Here is a 19242-nt window from a genome sequence, read left to right as displayed (position 1 = left end):
TCAAGCTGCCCTGCTGTCCATGCAAACAGACACAGAGTGGCAGAGTGCAGGGCTTTGAACCAGAATTTTTGCCAATTGGGTTGTTCTGAACAGAAACAGTATTTTAACGTTTCCGGTTTTGGTTCCCACCCCAAAACTGACATTCCCGAACCGGTTAGAACAAAAAAATATTGTTCCTGAACTGGTTAAAAACGTTCCATGTCAGCTGTCAGACAAAAATATATGTATGCTTTCAAACTGGCTATTAATAGTCACAATATTGGCTTTTAGACTCTATCCTACAGCAAACATAAATATAGCTGCAAGCAGCAATGTGGGGGCCAAGCAGTGCGCTATAGGAAGGAATGCCGTTGCAATGGCATGAGCAAGCACTCACAGCAAGTCTGATTGCAATTGGATAAAGAATGGCTGAGAAATAAGCTCATTTACTTTGTTATACTGCCCCTAGAGGCGAAAATGGACTTCATACACCAAAGAGTTGCTTAGATGTGAGCTCAATTTGTCTATTACAGCACCCCTAGAGGCCAAATGAGACCACTTTCCTTGCATGTCCTCACAATCAGCTACTATGTCCCTGTATCAAGTTTGGACTTCATACATCCAAGCGTTGCTGAGATACAAGCTCACTTCCTGTATTGCAGCGCCCCCTATAGAGGCCAAATAAAGCCAATTTCCTAGTGCATCCCCACAATCAGGTACCAAGTCTCTATATAGGGTTGGGCACCGAAACACGGTTCTAATATGGCACCGGTGCCGACACAAACGGTAGTAACTGCATCGAATAACAACGTGGATTTCGGGTGCCTCATTTCGGTGCTTAAATAGCGTTTTTTTTTTTTTATTTTTTTTTTATACAAGGCATCACTGCATGTCATGCCTTGCTCTGATAGCAACACATCCAGATACAGTTAGCTAACATATGATAAACACTGGATGTATAAACCAGAGGGGTGCACCACATAGGCGAGTGGACAGTGTTTGACAGCTTGCATGAGCCCAAGTAGCTTACTTTAAAGCGATATCGCGAGCTCCTGTCAAAATCTAGCAGTGGGCCTAAGTACACACAAGCAAAAGGCTATGTATAGTCTATCAACAGTAGGCTAGCCTATACATTACACAATATCCTTGCTAATGCGCTAACTGACATTTATTTGAAATGTTATCAGCAAAGTTGTAAGGTGAAAACTTTATTTCACGGTGTTAAACAACATAATGGCATGATATTAATCTTTCATGTGCATGAGGCCCATATAGCATCACAATGAATATGAAGATCATGTTAAAAGTTAGCTGGCAAAAACATAAATATGTAGGTTACATACCTGATGTCACTGAGCTGTCAAAGAGGCTACGAAACCATCTCCGTAGGCTACGTTATCGCTAATTAAACTCAGCTGACTGGTGTTAGCGCATAGCCATAGTTGCTGTTAAAATGCCTACTAGGCTAGCGCTGGGAATCTAAACACTTCAACACCGACATGTAGCCTAACATGTTCAAAACTACTGCGTGTTATGGGTTAAGACATGAAATTTCTTGAAGCATTTGGAAACACACTTAATTAACTGGAAAATAGAGTCCCTGTTAGATTAGCTTGCTGGCAGTTAGTTGGCAAGCGGTTTTAACATACATTATGGCAAACCACCTACACTGGGTAAACTTGAAAGCAGAGCTCACCATTGTGTGTGCATGCATGGCAAGCTGTTTTAACGTTTAAATGTATTATTCGTAGGAGCAATGAGATATTGATAGTAAATTGCATATAACAGTTCAATTTCATGTTCAAATTTGTCTCATCAATAAAATACTCATTCATGCTTTAGACCATTTTAATTTAAAACATTTTAAAAACAAAGTACTGGTTCAGGCACCGTTTCGGCACCGGCACCGTTTTAAAAGTATCGATTTAGCACCGGTATCGGATAAAACCCAAACGATACCCAACCCTATCTCTATACCAAGTTTGGACTTCATACATCAAAGCGTTACTGAGATCCGAGTTCACTTCCTGTATTGCAGCGCCCCCTATAGAGGCCAAATGATGCGAATTTCCTAGTGCGTCATCACAATATGGTAACAGGTCCTTATACCAAGTTTGGACTTTGTACATCAAAGCGTTGCTGAGATACAAGCTCACTTCCTGTATTGCAGTGCCCCCTATAGAGGCCAAATGATGCCAATTTCCTAGTGCGTCCTCACAATCAGATACCAAGTCCCTGTACCAAGTTTGGACTTCATACGTTAAAGCGTAGCCGAGATGTTAGCCCACTTCCAGATAGGCGGCTTCATAGCCATGTGTGATTGGCTTTCACGGGCAAATAAACTTGAAATTAAAAAATTTGACAAGTATTGTTTGTGCGGCTCGGTCAGAAGATCATCTCCGCCAAGTTCCTTAAAAATCGGATGAAATTTGTAACCGCTGAAACTTTTCATAGAGTTTAAATCCAATATGGCGGAGATCCAATATGGCAGAAAGTGACGGGATAGGGGTTGATGAACTCGGGATGGTCCAAGGATTCAGACGCTACCTGAATTGTGAAAATCAGACAAAAGAGAGTCAAGGATCACGCGTATGAATGCATGTGCAGCATTGAACTGATGGTGGCGCTAGTGTGTTCAATGTATATCCATGAAAATTGCTGTGAGTGATTGGGACAGTGTCCTGACTAATGGTATTGAGTTTTGTTATGTTAACTCAAAGTGTCACGGAGATGTTAGTCCACTTCCTGTTTGGCGGCTTCGTCGCCGTATTTGATTGGCTGTTACAGGCAAACAAAAATTAAATTGAAAAATCTGGCAAGTATCGTTTGTGCGGCTCAGGCAGAAGATCATCTCCGCCAAGTTCCGTGAAAATCGGATGAAATTTGTAAGCGCTGAAACTTTTCGTAGAGTTTGGACTAAATCCAATATGGCGGAGGTCCAATATTGCGGAAAGTGACGTAATAGGAGTCATTGAACTCAGGTCAGTCCAGAGATTCCAACAGTGCCTGATTTGTGAAAATCAGACGCACCATTCAATGGTCACATGCGTGAATGCAATCCAGGTTCGACCCATTGGTGGTGCTAGAGTGTTGGGCATAGAGCTCGGTAAATTGGTGAGAGTGATCATGGGACAGTGCTGAATCAGTCTACCGAATTTCATAACTTTAGACCCAGTGGTTCAATTTTCGGCCAGATTTTGACCTGTTGGTGGCGCTAGACGGCTGGGTTTGGAGGTCCGTAAATGAGCGTGAGTGGTCAGTGGAGTGTCCCGAAACTTTTTGCCAAATTTCAGCACTTTTTAGCCAGGCGTTCTATGGGCCATAGACTACAATGGCGAATGTGTAATAATAATAATAGGAAAAGCTAGTAACTCAATGGGTGCCTTCGCAGCTTCGCTGCTTGGCCCCCAATAAAATACTAGGCCTCTGCTTTATACAAGCTGCACCAGTATCTTCCTATACCTTTTAGCCTGAATAATTTCCTGGTCAAACAAAAAAAATGCTGTCATATATACAGTATATTTTTGGTGGGTACTGTAATATTGGATTCTTGGATGCCTTCCCATTATCTAAAATGCCAAAATGAGGACTATTACGTTTTTCTAAATAAATTAAAGCTGTAGCCTTAACGTTAATGCTACTTTTTTCCAACAATGTTTATCCCAGCCTAGTAAAAAGAGAAAACAGGTGAAATGAAATCATTGAGATTTGGAGACTTAATAGGCCTTTTGATTGCCTGCTAGTGGCAAGCTCTGTCTGTCTGCACTCTCCATGCATTCATTAAATGACAGGAGGTGACCCTCACCATTTCATTGAAGACACAAACCTTCCCAGAAACAAAAAAAGAACCGGTATTAACCGGTTACCACTATTTTAAAAAATCGTTTCTGTTCCGGAACATAAAAAATCATTCTGGTTTTGTTTTTGTTCCTAGCAAAATGGCAAAAGTTTCTGGTTTTCGTTCCATGAACCGGTTCAAAGCCTTGGCAGAGTGTGATATCACTTATACCAGAGACCACTGGTGCTTCGTTTTATGTGTAGGGACCCTGAGCAAGCTACGGACGAGGTTTGATGCTGTTTTGAACAATATTACTGGTTTTAAAAATGCTATTTGGGAAGCTGTTCCACTGTTTGGGGCTATAGCGTATACCACACACACACACAAGACTAATCGCACACACACACACACACACACACACACACACACACACACACACACACACACACACACACACACACAACCAAACCCACCTGGGGTCTTTGGCAGCCAGTTGGTCCAGTAGCGAGTGCCAGAGGATGTCTCTCTCCTGACGGTTGAAAAACATCAGCTGGGTTTTCCTGTGGATCACATGCATGATTGAAGTTATTTTATTTTTGTGTTGCCGGGGGGGCTACGCTAACATTTCGCCACACACTTGTTGTTGTCATAGCAACAACAGTACTACTGTCCAGTAAAATGCCAACCTGATAGTCGTTTCTCAGAGCCAGAGCCTAAGGATATTCCCACCCCAAATCATACATAACAAGGATGGCTATGGACAATTAAATAACAGCAAGCCCGCAGTCTGACACCTCGTTAAATTACACATCCTATATTAAGGCACACCACTGGAAGACACATCCACAAGGCGTATTATGGAACATGTGGTGACAAAGAAATATAATGAGAGGGGAAAAAAAACAGAGCACTGAAGAAATGCCTCAGACTGCTGGGATAAAAGACCTAGGTAAACGCCAGGCTTCAAAAAGGCATCGGACAGATTTCACTTTTATTTGCTAATCCTCTGCACACACAGGCGGAGCTTTTTTATTTTCTAGCAGTCGTGTAAGCTCATTTGGAAACTACTAGGGTCATGTTTACTAATGTTTGGTGATGACACAATCCTAAGATGCCATTAAAGTGTCTGTAACAGTTCACTAAAGGGTATCAACAGAGCTTACAACATAAATTCAACAACAATGACTAGAGAGAGAGTATGTTCACTTAGTTCAGATATCTGAAAAACATCTTTGGAGACCGTGCTGGTCACATCGTCAGCCGATATCCGTCTCAATGCTTTTCATACAATACAGAAATAAAAGCGACTTTGATTCCCACAGCAGCAAAGTTATTGACCTCTCCTGACCTGTCTGCTTGTCTACTGTGGCAGGGGCCAAAGAAAACAGGAACTTTTCTGATGCACTGTCTATGGTTCTTAAGTCTACTTTGCACCATGGTGGAACCCAACAGGAGGAACTCTTCTGCAGAACTCTAAACATAACTGGCCAAAGACAAATGGATGGAATTCTGAATTCTGATTGGGTGAGTCTGCATGGTGCTTTTAAGGGAAAATCCACTGCGAGAAAAAACATGAGTTTGACATCGCACGGTCACTGCAGGCAAAACTGAGTCTGAAGACCAATATTCCAACAATACAATAACACAGGAAGTCATGCTGACCCGTGTCTCCGAGGACATCCTGTAGTTCTAATGTGCGGTGTCGAAGAGGGTTGAAAAACACCGATGAGTGGGCGCTGTCTCACCTGAGCGTGGGCAGGTCGGTCAGGGCCGCGTGGACGAGTCGCGCCATGGGCGTGAAGCCCGTCCCCGCCGCCAGCAGGTACAGCTGGGTGATGCCACGCAGGAGACGCAGGCTGAAGGGACCCTCAGGGCTGCTCACCGCCAGGGAGTCACCTGGCAGGACGAGCACAAACAAAGTTACAAAGTAATGATAACAGGGAAGATGAGGGGGTCTTAATCTTGCATCTTTTCAGTTTATACTGGGCTGACCTGTGGAGGGATTAGTACAGGTCAGGGGTACCAGGATAAACACACACACACACACACATTAAAAAGTTTGATCATTTCTTGCATTTGTGTGTTAATATCCTGTGTGTCAATGTGTGTGTGGTGGCATGTCTATGGAATGTATCAGTGACTGGTGAGTACTAAATCTCTATGGATGCATTTTAATCTCAAATTATTATGTAATGACCGCTACTGGAGCACAAAAGAGAGGTTATATAACATAACCGGTCATATGGAAGTCCGAATTTAGCCGGTTGTTCTACTACTCCCCTAGTATTTCCGGACATGTACTGTGTCTGAACGTAGCGTAGAACATGCGGACAAAATTCACACCTAGTGAGAGGGTGTGTCAGTGACGTTTCTTTCGGCCTGGAAAGATGCAGACATCACGGAGCTACTGTCCATGAGGGCCAGTGTTGGGAGTAATGCATTAAAAAAGTAATGTAATTACAGTAATGCATTGCTTTTTGCTGTAATGCAGTAATGTAAGGCATTACCAATACAATTTCAGTAATATTTTACTTGGTACAATTCTCAGTAACTGAAGTTACTTTGCTTTTTAATCCAAAATTGAGAAATGCTCAATTGGCACCAGAGAAGATTATCCAAGAATTAAAAAAGTTATCTATGCTGGTCCTGGAATTTGATTGCCTTTAAATGACTGTATAAAGGGAATTTGAGTTATCTCTGCCATTCATGCAACAGATCTAACATGGTTAGGCTATACTTCTCATTTAAAGCAGTGAGAATAACTAAAATGTTCCTTTTATAGACAAAGATCGTAGCCATTATTATGACCGCCGCGCAGCGAAGCGTGGGTCATGTTAACCCATTTCATGTGCACACATGTGCACAAACAGATACACACACACACACACACATTCACAGTAATCATCCGTATGACACATACTCACACAGTAGACATATGTACGCTTGCATGCACAGGCACATACGCAGGCACACACACACACACACACACACAATCAAGAATTTCTCAGAATTATGAACAGGCAAGATGGAGGTGGGGTTGTATAAAATGAATTTTACATGTGAAATCTATGAACTAATCATGTTTTGGTACTTGTTGTCTAGCAGATACCAGTGAGAATTGAGTGTGGATAATGCAATTTAGTGAGACAGTTTCAGGCCTTTCAGCGTGATTTCTTTTTGTGGAAAAAATGTGCTGGACTGGGCGGCGGTCATATTTTGTACCGCTCTGCGGTACATCTAGTTCTTAAACTATTTGCATTAAGTCTACACCACTGTAAGTGGAAGGAAAGGCAACCAGCAATGATGAGAACCATTTAAAGTCAACATACAATTTCACTATTTTAAGGCTATATTTTACTATATTAAGTTGTGAGTGACCTTTGGCCTTTGGGGCCTACATTGTCCCATGAGCCATAACTGCAACCATTATATTGTTCTTTCGTTAGCCTTAAACCTAGCTCAGTCATTATGCCATACCACATCACCTCCTGCCATTTAATGAGCTGCATTGAACACATGAAGATCTATTGAGACCACCAAATCCATATTTCCTGTTATTTTGGTGAAAGTAATGTAAACGTAGTGTGATGCCTTACAATTCAAAGACAGTAATTATGACCGCCGCGCAGTGAAGCGGCGGTCATATAGGTTTAGTCCGATTTTTTTTTTTTTTTTTTTTGGCCTTTTTCGCATGTCCAGATTTCCGTCAAGGATTCCCGGGACACTGAAAGACCGGGGTACACGAAACTTGGTGGGCATGTAACCCCACATGGATAGCATGGAACCATCGTTTTTCGTTTTTATTTGTAGCCCCCCCGCTGGACTGGACCCCCGAAAGGAGGGTAGGGCAGACAGTTTTCTGTGAATATCTCGAGAACCGTAGGGTTTAGGAGGACCATTTTTTTTTGTATGTTGATCTCAAGGGGCCATATCAACCCATTCTAAAACCACTCATTTCATGTATAGCGCCACCTAGTTAAACACAAAAAAGTAAAAATGAGGTGTTGTAATCGCAGGTATCTGTGACCTAACATAGTCAAAACTGCACGAAATTGGAAGTGTAGGATCATTATGACACCCTCTGAATGCACACCAAGTTTCGTGGAATTCCGTTCATGGGGGGCTACACAATAAATTAATTTATGTTACTATACACCAACTGGCCTGTAGGTGGCTGGAGACAGTTTTCTGTGAATATCTCGAGTAAATTCAATTACTTTTTCAACAAGTGCACCATGTTATTACAGTAAAACTATTTTATCTCAAACAAAACTACAGGAGTGAACGCCAAGGCCACTGTACTCCCATTTAAAGAAGCCCTATGCAACAATTTTAGGAAAATTTACCTTAATTATGCAGGTTGAGAGTCGTTCTGATGGTTCTACAACACTTTTTGGGTCGTTTGGTGGGTGCTTCGTCTCCCCCTAGTGCTTCTCCGCGGAAAAAACGAATATGCAACTTTCTGGTCGCGGTACGAACACATCCGGATGTGACTCAGTGGAAGTATCTAATCGCGCCTCGAAAATGTAGTCAGATTGTAGTTTCTAAGAAGACTACAAAACGAACTTCGACTTGGCTTTGCTGCTGTTGTAATTGTAAGTAGCCTACCCTTGAGTGAACTTCGTTTTTGTAATGTGGTTTGATAGTCTCTTGAACAATGTGTTTGCTCGACTGTTTTATTGTGAGCCCTGTATGTGTTTAGCTTGGTTTCTTGATGGCTAGCTCGCTAGCTAGTGGGGGTTTAGCGTAGCAGTCACTTGCTACCGAAGCTGCAGGGGGAGCTGTGTAGTGAAAAATGGGAGCCCAAATCCGGACGAAAACCCAGAAACAGCGAAGGAATAACCAGACCTGCATAGAGCTTCTTTAAAACCTTCATCCGCTATTGTAGGTCAGATCACCTCAGCTACGGGAACACAGCGGCCACCTCACAGTCAAAGGAACCGAGAAATCTGTTTGTGTATTCCCACATGACTTAGTTTAAGGTCAGGTCTTGCTGATTTCTCCCTGTATAGGCTACCAAGCTAATTAACTTAGCCGCTGTGACACTAACCGTCCCCTTTTTGCCTTTTTCCTGCTGTAGTGAAAATGCCTGGAAGTCAGGCACGGCCATGTGTGGGGTTAACGAGCTGCGGTGGGGGTGGGGGCGGGTGGTGGTTGTGGGGGACAGGCAACAAACAGGCCCACTACAGGCAGGAAGGTAATTTCACACACACACACACACACACACACACACACGCGCACAAGCTTATGAAACCTGCTCTGGCCTTTTAGCCGGTGGCTCTGTGCAAAAAGGTTTCCAATTAGGTGTTTTTCTCTTTCGATGCCTCCGAACAATGCCGCCGCCGACGCACACAGGTGCACTCACTCGCGCACACACACACACACACACACAAAAAGCTAATGCAACCACGCACCCCACTCACCTATACTGAGGCTGTCTAGATGTGAGCTGAGCACGCCGTTGGGGTAAACTTTGATCATGAGGAAGAGCCTGTGAGCCCCATCTCCTGCAGTGGCTGAGCAGTCCGGCAGCAGGGTGTGGTCCACTGGAGTGTAGGGCTTCACCACCTCACTGTCTGTAGAGGGGCGTTATAATCAGTGGTTAAAGTAGAATTTGGCAGGTGGGGGAACTCTAAAATCCAGTGTCGATGCAACAGGGAAAAATGACTCACCGTTGGACAACATATTGAGTATCGTGGTATAGCAATACTTTTTGGACAAGAATTGCTAGCTTCTTGGTCACCTCTGTACACGCGAAAAATTAACTATATCATCGCATTATATCGTTGGTATGAAAGAACATATATATATTTATTCATTTATCTGAGGTGGCGGAACTGCGTTCCTCCCCGTTCCCCCCACTCCCCTGGTTATAATCCACCTTTAAATATAGGCCACCCATGATGACATGCTGGGTCACTACTGGGTCACTAAGTTTAAACCCTGGTAATGATGTGTCAATCTTATCCTGCTGTGCGATACTCAGGGTAGGCTGCTTACCTTGGACCGAGGCTCGGAGGTAGACGTGTCTGCCCACGGGCACGTGCATGTGCGTCCCCGGGGGCAGCTGTAAGCAGAAGAGCTTGGTGTCGTGCGTCACGTCCGTCTTGGCGAGGAGCACACACTTGCGGTAGCAGATCTCTGCGTTTAGGATCAGTCAGAGGAAGAAGAGAAAGTCAGACACAAAGAACAACAACCTGAGGCATCTGCACCTGGTGACTCGTAAAAAAGCCGTGACAACACACAAACCCTGTGACAAACTGGTGCCTGCTCAAGATATCCGAGGCCGGCCAATAACAAGTATAAAGTTTATATACTCTTTTGATCCCGTGAATTTATCCCAATCCGTGAATTAGTGAAACACACTCAGCACACAGTGAACACACAGTGAGGTGAAGCACACACTAATCCCGGCGCAGTGAGCTGCCTGCAACAACAGCGGCGCTCAGAGGTGCCTTGCTCAAGGGCACTTCAGCCGTGCCCAGAGCCGAGCCTGCTCAAAATATCTGAGGCCGGCCAACAACAGGAGCCTGCTCAAGATATCCGAGGCTGGCCAATAACAGGAGCCTGCTCAAGATATCTGAGGCCGGCCAATAACAGCATCAGCACTGCCTAATCAGAGGAAAAGCATTCTGCAGTCTGTGGATGGCTTCGTTCACACTCTTTGCGGATGGAGAATGGATTTCTATGCTTGTTTCTGTCCCCTTGTGATCGCCTCGGTCATGTATAGACTTCTTAGTATTTCATATCATCAAGCACAGCACTGAACACAGAAGAGGGTAATATGCTGTGTTGAGTGTTCGTATGTGTGTGTGTGTGTGACATTGGACAGGACTGACTCACCGCGGTCTTTTTGGCGCTCAAATGTGTCATGGGCGTCCAGCTGTTCCCCCAGCTCTGACCACTTAGCCTTGGCCTTCTTCCACAACACCACCTGAATCTTCCCCACCGCACTGGCTGTGTGAACTAACACACACACACACACATACACAGGTGTGTATTTTTGAGAGGCTTTCTTCATACTGCACAATTAAAAAAAAATACAGAACAATATGCTGAAAGGTCCTTGCCAGTCACACGCACACACACACACACACACACACACACACACACACACACACACACAAACGCCGTCTCACTTTGTCGCTCTCTCTCTGACTCACAAATCTCAGCAGACTCGATTCGTGTTTGGCACAGTGGAGCCCAAATCAAACAATGAGCCTGAAGCTGACTAAGGCTACGTTTACACCGGCAGGCCTTGTTGCACACATCCGATTTTCCGCCTATATCCGATTTTTTTGGACAACCTGTTTACATACGTTTGAGAGTGGCCCATATCAGATACATGGTTCATTCCTTTTGTACACTTGCGACAATCCGCATGCGCACCAGAGGGTATTTCAGTGGCTAGTTGTTTACTTTCATTTCCAAAGTATCTTGAGAAGTCCGCAAAATAGGCTATGGGTTTTATTTTAAAGAAATAGAAAGTGTAGAGCCTCCAGCCTTTATTGCAGCTTTTCTATCTCGGTTTTCATTTGAATTTCACCGTTCTGCCAGTCGTGCGTTGACGTGAAACTGAAAACAACATTGTAGGGTATGTACTGTAATGTAAATGTCAAAAATAATTGTGACGAATGATATGCAAGATGAAAATCACTAGGGAATATCAGATCTGCCAGTTTAGACTGCAGTCGCATTGGCACATTTCCGATTCATATCTGATTTATTTCCACATATGAATGAGGCCTGAAACCGATCTGGAAATATTGGAATCCATCGGAATTGGGTCACATTTAACTGACAGTGTAAACGTAGCCTTACTCGGAGCACTGAGATTTTACGGTACACAAGGCAAAGGCCACAGGAGAATACAATATACAAGAAATTCTTCTTGTGAAATACAACTTCAACATCATGTTCATTTAGAAATGAACATGATCATTTCATTTAATTTTGCAAATTAAAAAATGATCTCTGGAGATCTCACTCATTCCTTGTGTCCCACAGGCCCTGTGAGAGCAAATGGACACTTCATTGTGTTGGCTATGCACCATCACACACACACACACACACACACACACACACACACATACACACTTGTATCTCTTATTACTTACTGCTAACATGCTCCTCCACTTCTTGTGGGAGACCTGCCGACAATAAAGAGTTCAATCAGAGCTCCAGATCTGTGTGTGTGTGTGTATGTGTGTATGTGTGTTTGGGAAACTCACGCCAATGCAGGAGATAAGACATCTTTCCCAGAACAACCTCGATCCGTAGAGCACCATTTATCAGGTCCACAACCGCGCTGCCTGCTGCAGGAATCTGAGACAGGGAGAGAGTGAGAACAAAGTAGAGTGAAAGAGAGAAAGAAAAGAAGGAAGAAAAAAGAAAGAAAGATAGATAATGGCACACAGACAGATGAAGAAAATTAGGAGGCAAAAAGCAGAGTAATAGGATGGAGAGAAGCTAATGAACTGCCAAGGGGAGTGTGTGTGTGTGTGTGTGTGTGTGTGTGTGTGCGCGTGCATGTGTGTGCCTGCAGCTGCGAGATGAATGGCCGTGTCTGAATGTGTTGAATGTGTGTATCCTCAGATATCCGAGTAGATAGATGGCACCTGACACCCCAGCAGGTTATTACAGAAATTAAAATGCATGAGCCACTTACCTTTCTCTTGGTGTAGACCACAATATTAACAGTGGTGTCTGTTTGGAACCAGTCGTACCTGTCACACACAAGGACAGCCTTTTAAGCTTTAATACTCATTAACGCCAGCCAAACAGGGACCGATCGTTTACACAGCACTACGCGAGTTTTAGTCTAAAACTAGCGAGCTAGCTAGTGTAGGATAACATTTTAACCCATGAGCGAAGACCATATATGTGTGCTTTCTTTATTTTACTTATGTGCTCTTTTGGTTTGGTAGATTAGGTTATTCATAGAAATGTACAGTACTAGTGGACAGAAACTGAGATGATGATATGTGGCTAACATCTGTGGCAAGTTAAACTCATTACCATGAACCTGTTGGTTTATTCATCAATATGTTAACTTGTTGCCCAAATATTTAATTTATCACAAAGATTTTGTTTATTAAACATATTTATTACACGGCTCTTCAGAGTGCTGCAGAAAGTTCCATTCACATAAATGGGCCTTCCCAACGTTCTGGCCTATATTAAATCTATATAAATCACCGGCAAAGTATATAATCACCGCTGTCAATGGCAACGGGTTGATTAACGTCTTTCATATCCCTCCGCAAGAATTCCGTTCGCTTATTGCAATGGAATTTCATTGAAAGGGAAAGTAAGCTAGTGACGTTGCCATGCAACACCTGAAACTGTCAAGTTCTATCTGTGTGGCGAACTATTTATTTTGTCAGCGGAAGACACGAAACGGTAGCAAAATCCGCTCCGCTGCACGTCGGGGTTCTGTTCTCCGTCGGGACTTATTTTCTGATAATTACCGGCGGACAATACATTATCCCTTACTTAGGTTTGGTGTAGCCTAAACTGTATCTTGCACCGTTGTATCTATGCACGTGCATGAACGTCCTGGCAAGTGTAGTTCTAACCAACAAAAAACAGGCATACGCATAGGATATCGACATAAGTGGTGGCGAAATAATGGAAACATGTTAATAAGCGGACGGAATTGTATGGAATTTTTTCCTCAAAAACAAATTCAAAGTTTTCAAAAACTTTCAGGGGCCTTGAATTTTTTTTTTCAGATTCACAAACTTTCAAGGACCCGTGGGAACCCTGGATTGACATACCACAAATGGAGATGTAAGCTTTGACAGGCTTAAAGGCTTAAGTGTGCTTTTTTCCTGTATCTTGAGACTGTGCTTGTTAGTGACATGGCGTAGGTCTCTGGTACCGTGAATAAAGCTCTCTGAGATTTCTTACTGACTACTGACCCTGCCTGAAGACCTTTTGAGTGAATCCAGACTTTTTGACGACACTAGCTAAAGTGCATGCAAAACCTTGCAAACCCCACCCAGAGCACTGCTAGCAGCTTGCTAACATGCTAACTGGTGTCTTTTGGCGGTATAGTCAGCAATGTCATGCTGTGGAGGTTTTTCTATTATTTGTGTGTTCTTCCCTGGAAAAAGAACTACATAGGACCCTTCCTGAATGGCCGGTGTTGTGTGTTTATCGGTCCTTTATATGAACATACCATCAAGATGAATTTGAAGATGCCAAAACTAGTTCCATGATAAAAGCATACCTCAAAATGTGGCAAATTGTTACAAAGGGCCAATTCCAAAGTGAGCCCTGAGGACTAAGGACTAAAGACTCACAGACTTAATTGACCTCAGGTGCTAAGTGAGAGAGTGTGTGAGGCCACATAGGAATAAATAGGATTGGGACAGCACTTCATGAGATCACTATACCTTGGTGACGTTTCATAACAAAGATGTTGCTGATACTTGCCGGTTTGGGAATTTTCATTTTAAGTTTGTTACTTTTCACATGGCCAAGGCACAGGAGATGCCTGCCTGATTCCACATTCTTTTAAACTCTTGTTTTACAAGCTGGTTGTGTGTCGTGCAGTTGTTTACCTTTGTAATTTTTGGATTTTCCTATGGTCTCTGCAGTAAATGTCACAATGCTTTGAACTGTGGGTAATTCCCTTTGGTGAAGTCTGCACTGATGCAGACTCACGGAAAGGGCTCGGTTAGAGTGTACTCAAACCCCTTACGCCATTAGAAATGCGACATTGGGACAGCCCTACGAATTTCGCGAGAACACGCAGCAAAGTCTGAGTCCGGACTTTGGGATTGGGCCATAGTGACACAGACTAGGGCTGGTTAGGTCAAAATAACTATTTTTGCTCAACAAAATATTAATTTGTCCCAGGAAAACATTGCAATAAACAATTTTTTTGCCATTTCAGACCATTTTATAATACAAGTACAAGGTCTCTCTCCAATTGTCTCAGACAAACTTCAGTTAGTTGTATTGACAGGCTTACTTGTTCTAGTGGAGGAGAAAAAGAGATCGACTGATCTATACCTACCGAGGTCTAGTGTCTTTAGGTGGAGGAAGCGCAGCAGACGGAAATGGAGGAGGAGCAGGAGAAGGTGGTGGAGCCAGACCTACGAGAGAGAGAGAGAGAGAGGGAGAGGGAGGCAGAGTGAGAGAGTGACAAAGAACGACGTTCAACGTTACTCACGGTAGCATGGTTTGTTTATTAGACTGGTTAGCATTGACACTTAACACTTACTGCCAGCTCTTCATGTGAGTAGGAGCACAACACAAGTTATCCTGACATAAAGGTAATCACCACGCGGTTTACAACGCGCTCCGTTATTACAAAAATATGTAAAGCCAGTCAAGCAAATTGCCGTTTTGATCAGTTAGACATGAAGCGCCCAAACTGGTCACATCACATGCAACTGTAGTTTGTAATCATCATGTTACAAAAAAAACTCAAAACAAAAAAAAAGAAAATTCCATCCACACCGCTAAACTCAGCAACCAGTAGGTGGCGATGAGATTACTTTCCCTCCCTAAATGTGCAAAATAGTAAACAGAGCAACACTAACACCATACATCTTTCAAAAGAGAGACACAGACAGACAGACAGAGAGAGAGAAAGACATAGTGAGAAACAGGGAGAGAGAAAGAGAGAGAGAGAAAGAGAGAGAGAGAGAGGAGGCAGAGTCAGAGACAGACAGTGATAAAGAGCAGGAAGAGTAGAACGAGGAGCAAACGAGTAAAACAAAGCGAGAAAGAGAGGTATAGAGAAGGAGAGTGAGAGCATGAGAGAGAAAGAGAGCGAATTCTCCAGAGAGAGAGAGAATTTCTCCATCCTCCATAATAATTCTTCTTCCTTCATCAGGTTTGTGCAAGCATGAAAGCACTCTACATGCTTTGATACGGTGCCAAAGAAGCGCATGAGCAGCAGAGGTGAGAGACAAAGCAGGGAAGGACAAGGAGGGCGATGGAGCGAGAAGCAGTCACAAACACACACAAGGAACACACACAAACACACACACATTACATTCCTACTGACATGTCTCCTATTGAAGCATGCACATCACTCAAGTACGGATAGTTAATCACCCCATGAATAATGTGTGCACACTTTGATAGCACCTTACTGTGTCAAAAAGTTAACACACACACACACACACACACACACAGGAGCTCTCCTCTCCTCTCCTCTTCGCATACCATTCACTTGTGGCTTTTCCTCATCCTTCTTGGACTGAGCTGCACAACACAAAAACGCAACAGGGGAGAGAAATCAATACACCATCAGGCCTGATCATTCGCACACCGCATGTCCATATAGGATATTAGTGGCCACATGCAGGCCCTGTGCTGATCAGTGGCATGGCCCGAGTCCTTAACACCCACAATGTGAAGTGTAATAAGCGTGTGTGTGCGTCCCGGTGTGGGAGAGTGTGTGTGATTGGAGCATGAGGAGTGTGTGATGTGTGTGTCCCATGATGTGGATAGGACTGTGATCAGAGAAAGAGAGAGAGAAATGTGTGTGCGTGTGTGTGTGTGTATATATGTGTGATGAAAGAGAGAGAGAGAAAGTGTGATGAGAGTGTGTAAGTGAGGAGGGAGGGTATGTATGTTTCCCATGGAGTGGATGATCATGTGTGTTTGAGTGTGTGTGTGTGTGTGTGCATGTGTGTGTCCCACAGTGTGGATGAGTTTGTGATGAGAGCGTGTATGTGTGTTTCCCATGTGTATGTGTGTGTGTCCCATGGGGTCAAGAGCAACAGACATGCTGCGGAGCTCACCTTTGATTACGGCGCTGACCTTCGTGGCCATTCTGCCTACCAGACACTCCTTCAGCATCGACTCATAGTTCACCCAGCGGTGCACCTGGGAGATGGAGAGACAGAGAGAGGCAGAAACAGAGAGAGAGGGAGAAAGATAGAGAGATTAGGCAGTGGGAGATGAAAAGAAATTGGGGGAGATGGTGTGAACAACAGAGGGAGAGAGGTGAGATGGTACAGTATCGGGGGGAGGGGGGTAACATAGTGAGATGCTTTGACCAAACAAGTGGATATTTGAAAGAAAATGGCATCAGTTTATGTGTTTTCTCTCTCCCTCGTTAATGTGGAGTGGGTGTGTTAGTATTCCTGCACCGACTGGAGTGGGAGAGAGAGAGGGAGAGAGAGAGAGTGTGAATGAGTGAGTGAGTGAGTGAGTGAGTGAGTGAGTGAGTGAGTGAGTGAGTGAGTGAGTGAGTGTGTGAGTGAGAACAAATACTGGCTACACAAACAACATTCCCGTGGAGAAGTAGATTGCGAATGTGAACCACAACAAATAGGAAAGCCTGTGAAGAGGACACAGCCGCCACATATGCCTGCATGGTGGAAATATACCAGCATCCTCAGCATACAAAGACAGTACACACAATAAGAAAAGATGAATGCAGAGCTGTGCCATGTTGCGTCATCCATGATTTAGTAATTCAATACTAGATTACATTTAGATTACATACTAGTTTACATTTTTACTACAATATTAATTTGAGGGGAAAGTTCACATATAAAAACACCAAGCAAACAAACTAAAGTAATACATTAAAGAAAATATTTTCAAAAGCACATGTGATAAAAAATGTTAAACCTTTTCGTGGTGGCACCTTATTGGAAACATCAAGTGTGTTGCAAATAAAATCCTTGCCTTGTGTCCTTTAGTACTGAACAATAGAGTTAAATATGCTTAATTGACCGAGAGGTTCTGAGGGAATGGTTTGATAGTGCTTCTTCATCCCTTAATTAAAAACCTTGTGTAAGCCTTGAATCAGGAAGAAATAGCCTTGGAGGGAGGGAGGGAGGGAGAGAGAGAGAGAGAGAGAGAGAGAGAGAGAGAGGGGCCAGATAGGTCGAAGGCGACACGATGCAGAAAAAAAAAAGCTCTTGTGCACAGAAAAAGAAAATAATAACTGCCAATCAGAACTGGTGAACTTCAGGCAAGGAGTTTACACAACTGATTTTCTCACCCTCATCCTCTTCTCCCTCTCATACGAGTCCCATGATCCTCTTGGACCTCGTGCACAGGACAAACCATCAGAATCTAAATTGATTCATGTATTTCTATTTCATGTATTTGGTGCATATACGTTGGGGAAACATATGACAAGCTGCATGTCCCCTTTGCCATAATGTGCAACGTATCGCATGTGCTATGTGCGCGCACTCACAGATCAAAAAATGCATTGACCATAGCGACAACCAAGTCCTCCCAGAGTTGTGCCTACAGTATTATCATTACTTTTGGTTACAATAACTTTGTGTACAGTGGAAATGGTGCTGGTTCAACAACGCCAAATTTCATCGGCATCTCAAAACGCACCCAGATAGGTCAGTCAATTGCTAATGTGAAAGAGACGTTAAACTTATCATTTATCGTCACAGATAACAAGCTAACCATCGCAAAGTGCTGCGTTAATGCTGAGAACAGGCAGATTGCATCGTTACAGTTCGCCATATAATGTGACAGACTTAAGACAGGTTAATAGTTGAGCATGGTTGAGGGCTAGAGGGATGTAGCAGAAGATTAGACTATACAATGTCCTAAGTTGGAGACCCAATGTAAGTTCTGGATGTAAAAAAATAAGCTAGCTCCATTAAAATATACGTGATATTTTCCTGTCACAAGTTCATGATATGATAGAAACGTTGTAGTATTAGTTTAGAACACTACCAGAGCACACGTTAGTTTTATCATGCATATTTTATAAGTGAGCAAAGCAAGAAAAATAAACTATTGAAAGAAAATAAATATATATATTGAAACAGAGTTCTTAGTTTGTGTTTCTTCAGATTGCATTGCAGTAGACCCTATAAAGTTGTCCTACAACTGATTTTGATACTGTACTGTATGGATGACATGCTTTGAATTCATAAGATTTAACAATACAGTATTAGAGACAGATCAGATGGCCAGAGACTTGAGACTTGACTTGAGCTTGCCCCTCAAACACTTGAGACTCGTCTTGGACTTCCAAAAAATTACTTGTAAACATCTCTAGTGACAAGGACAGGACTTTCGATTAGTGGCGGAGGAGAATGGGATGTGCTCACTAAGAAGGGCTCACCATGGAGCCAAGGGGCCGAGTGACCGGAAACTTATTGACGCGCTATTTCATTGGTAACCCGATCAATTAATCTCCACCCACTCACGTGCACACAGACATGTTACAATGTTACCTGTGGACACCTCAACAATTGCTAATACGGTGCATATAATAAAAACACTGCATACTTAATAACTAACCCAATTGATTAATCACTCCACTCACTCACACACACAGATATGGACACCTTAACAACTGACAATGCAGTGTATAATAAGGACAACGCATACTACACATAGTAACCTGATCGATGAATCCCTCCACTCACTCAAACACGCGTGCATACATGCTAAATTGTGGCCTGCGGACACCTCAACAACTGCTAATACAGTGCATATTATAGAGTGACTTGATTAGCAACACGATC

At 43.2% G+C, this 19242-nt stretch overlaps 1 protein-coding gene across 2 annotated transcripts in view; it reads right to left on the bottom strand.

The window, feature by feature from the left end:
• The window catches only part of LOC125305611 (cytochrome b5 reductase 4), a 39589-nt gene that overhangs the window by 7404 nt on the left and 12943 nt on the right, over positions 1-19242 (bottom strand). For both annotated transcript variants that reach the window (XM_048260458.1, XM_048260459.1), the window contains exons 5-15: positions 16525-16609; positions 15944-15982; positions 14784-14862; positions 12426-12483; positions 11989-12082; positions 11875-11907; positions 10601-10723; positions 9758-9898; positions 9181-9333; positions 5503-5653; positions 4231-4317 (exon numbers count right to left, since the gene is read on the bottom strand). In XM_048260458.1, coding sequence (XP_048116415.1) covers positions 4231-4317; positions 5503-5653; positions 9181-9333; positions 9758-9898; positions 10601-10723; positions 11875-11907; positions 11989-12082; positions 12426-12483; positions 14784-14862; positions 15944-15982; positions 16525-16609 — 1043 coding nt within the window. The remainder of the gene's footprint in view (positions 1-4230; positions 4318-5502; positions 5654-9180; positions 9334-9757; positions 9899-10600; positions 10724-11874; positions 11908-11988; positions 12083-12425; positions 12484-14783; positions 14863-15943; positions 15983-16524; positions 16610-19242) is intronic.

The sequence above is a fragment of the Alosa alosa genome, chromosome 13 (assembly GCF_017589495.1).
Source record: "Alosa alosa isolate M-15738 ecotype Scorff River chromosome 13, AALO_Geno_1.1, whole genome shotgun sequence".
Classification (NCBI taxonomy): Eukaryota; Metazoa; Chordata; class Actinopteri; order Clupeiformes; family Clupeidae; genus Alosa; species Alosa alosa.
The sequence above is the reverse complement of the archived record's forward strand: the minus strand, read 5'-3'. Positions and strand labels throughout refer to the sequence as shown.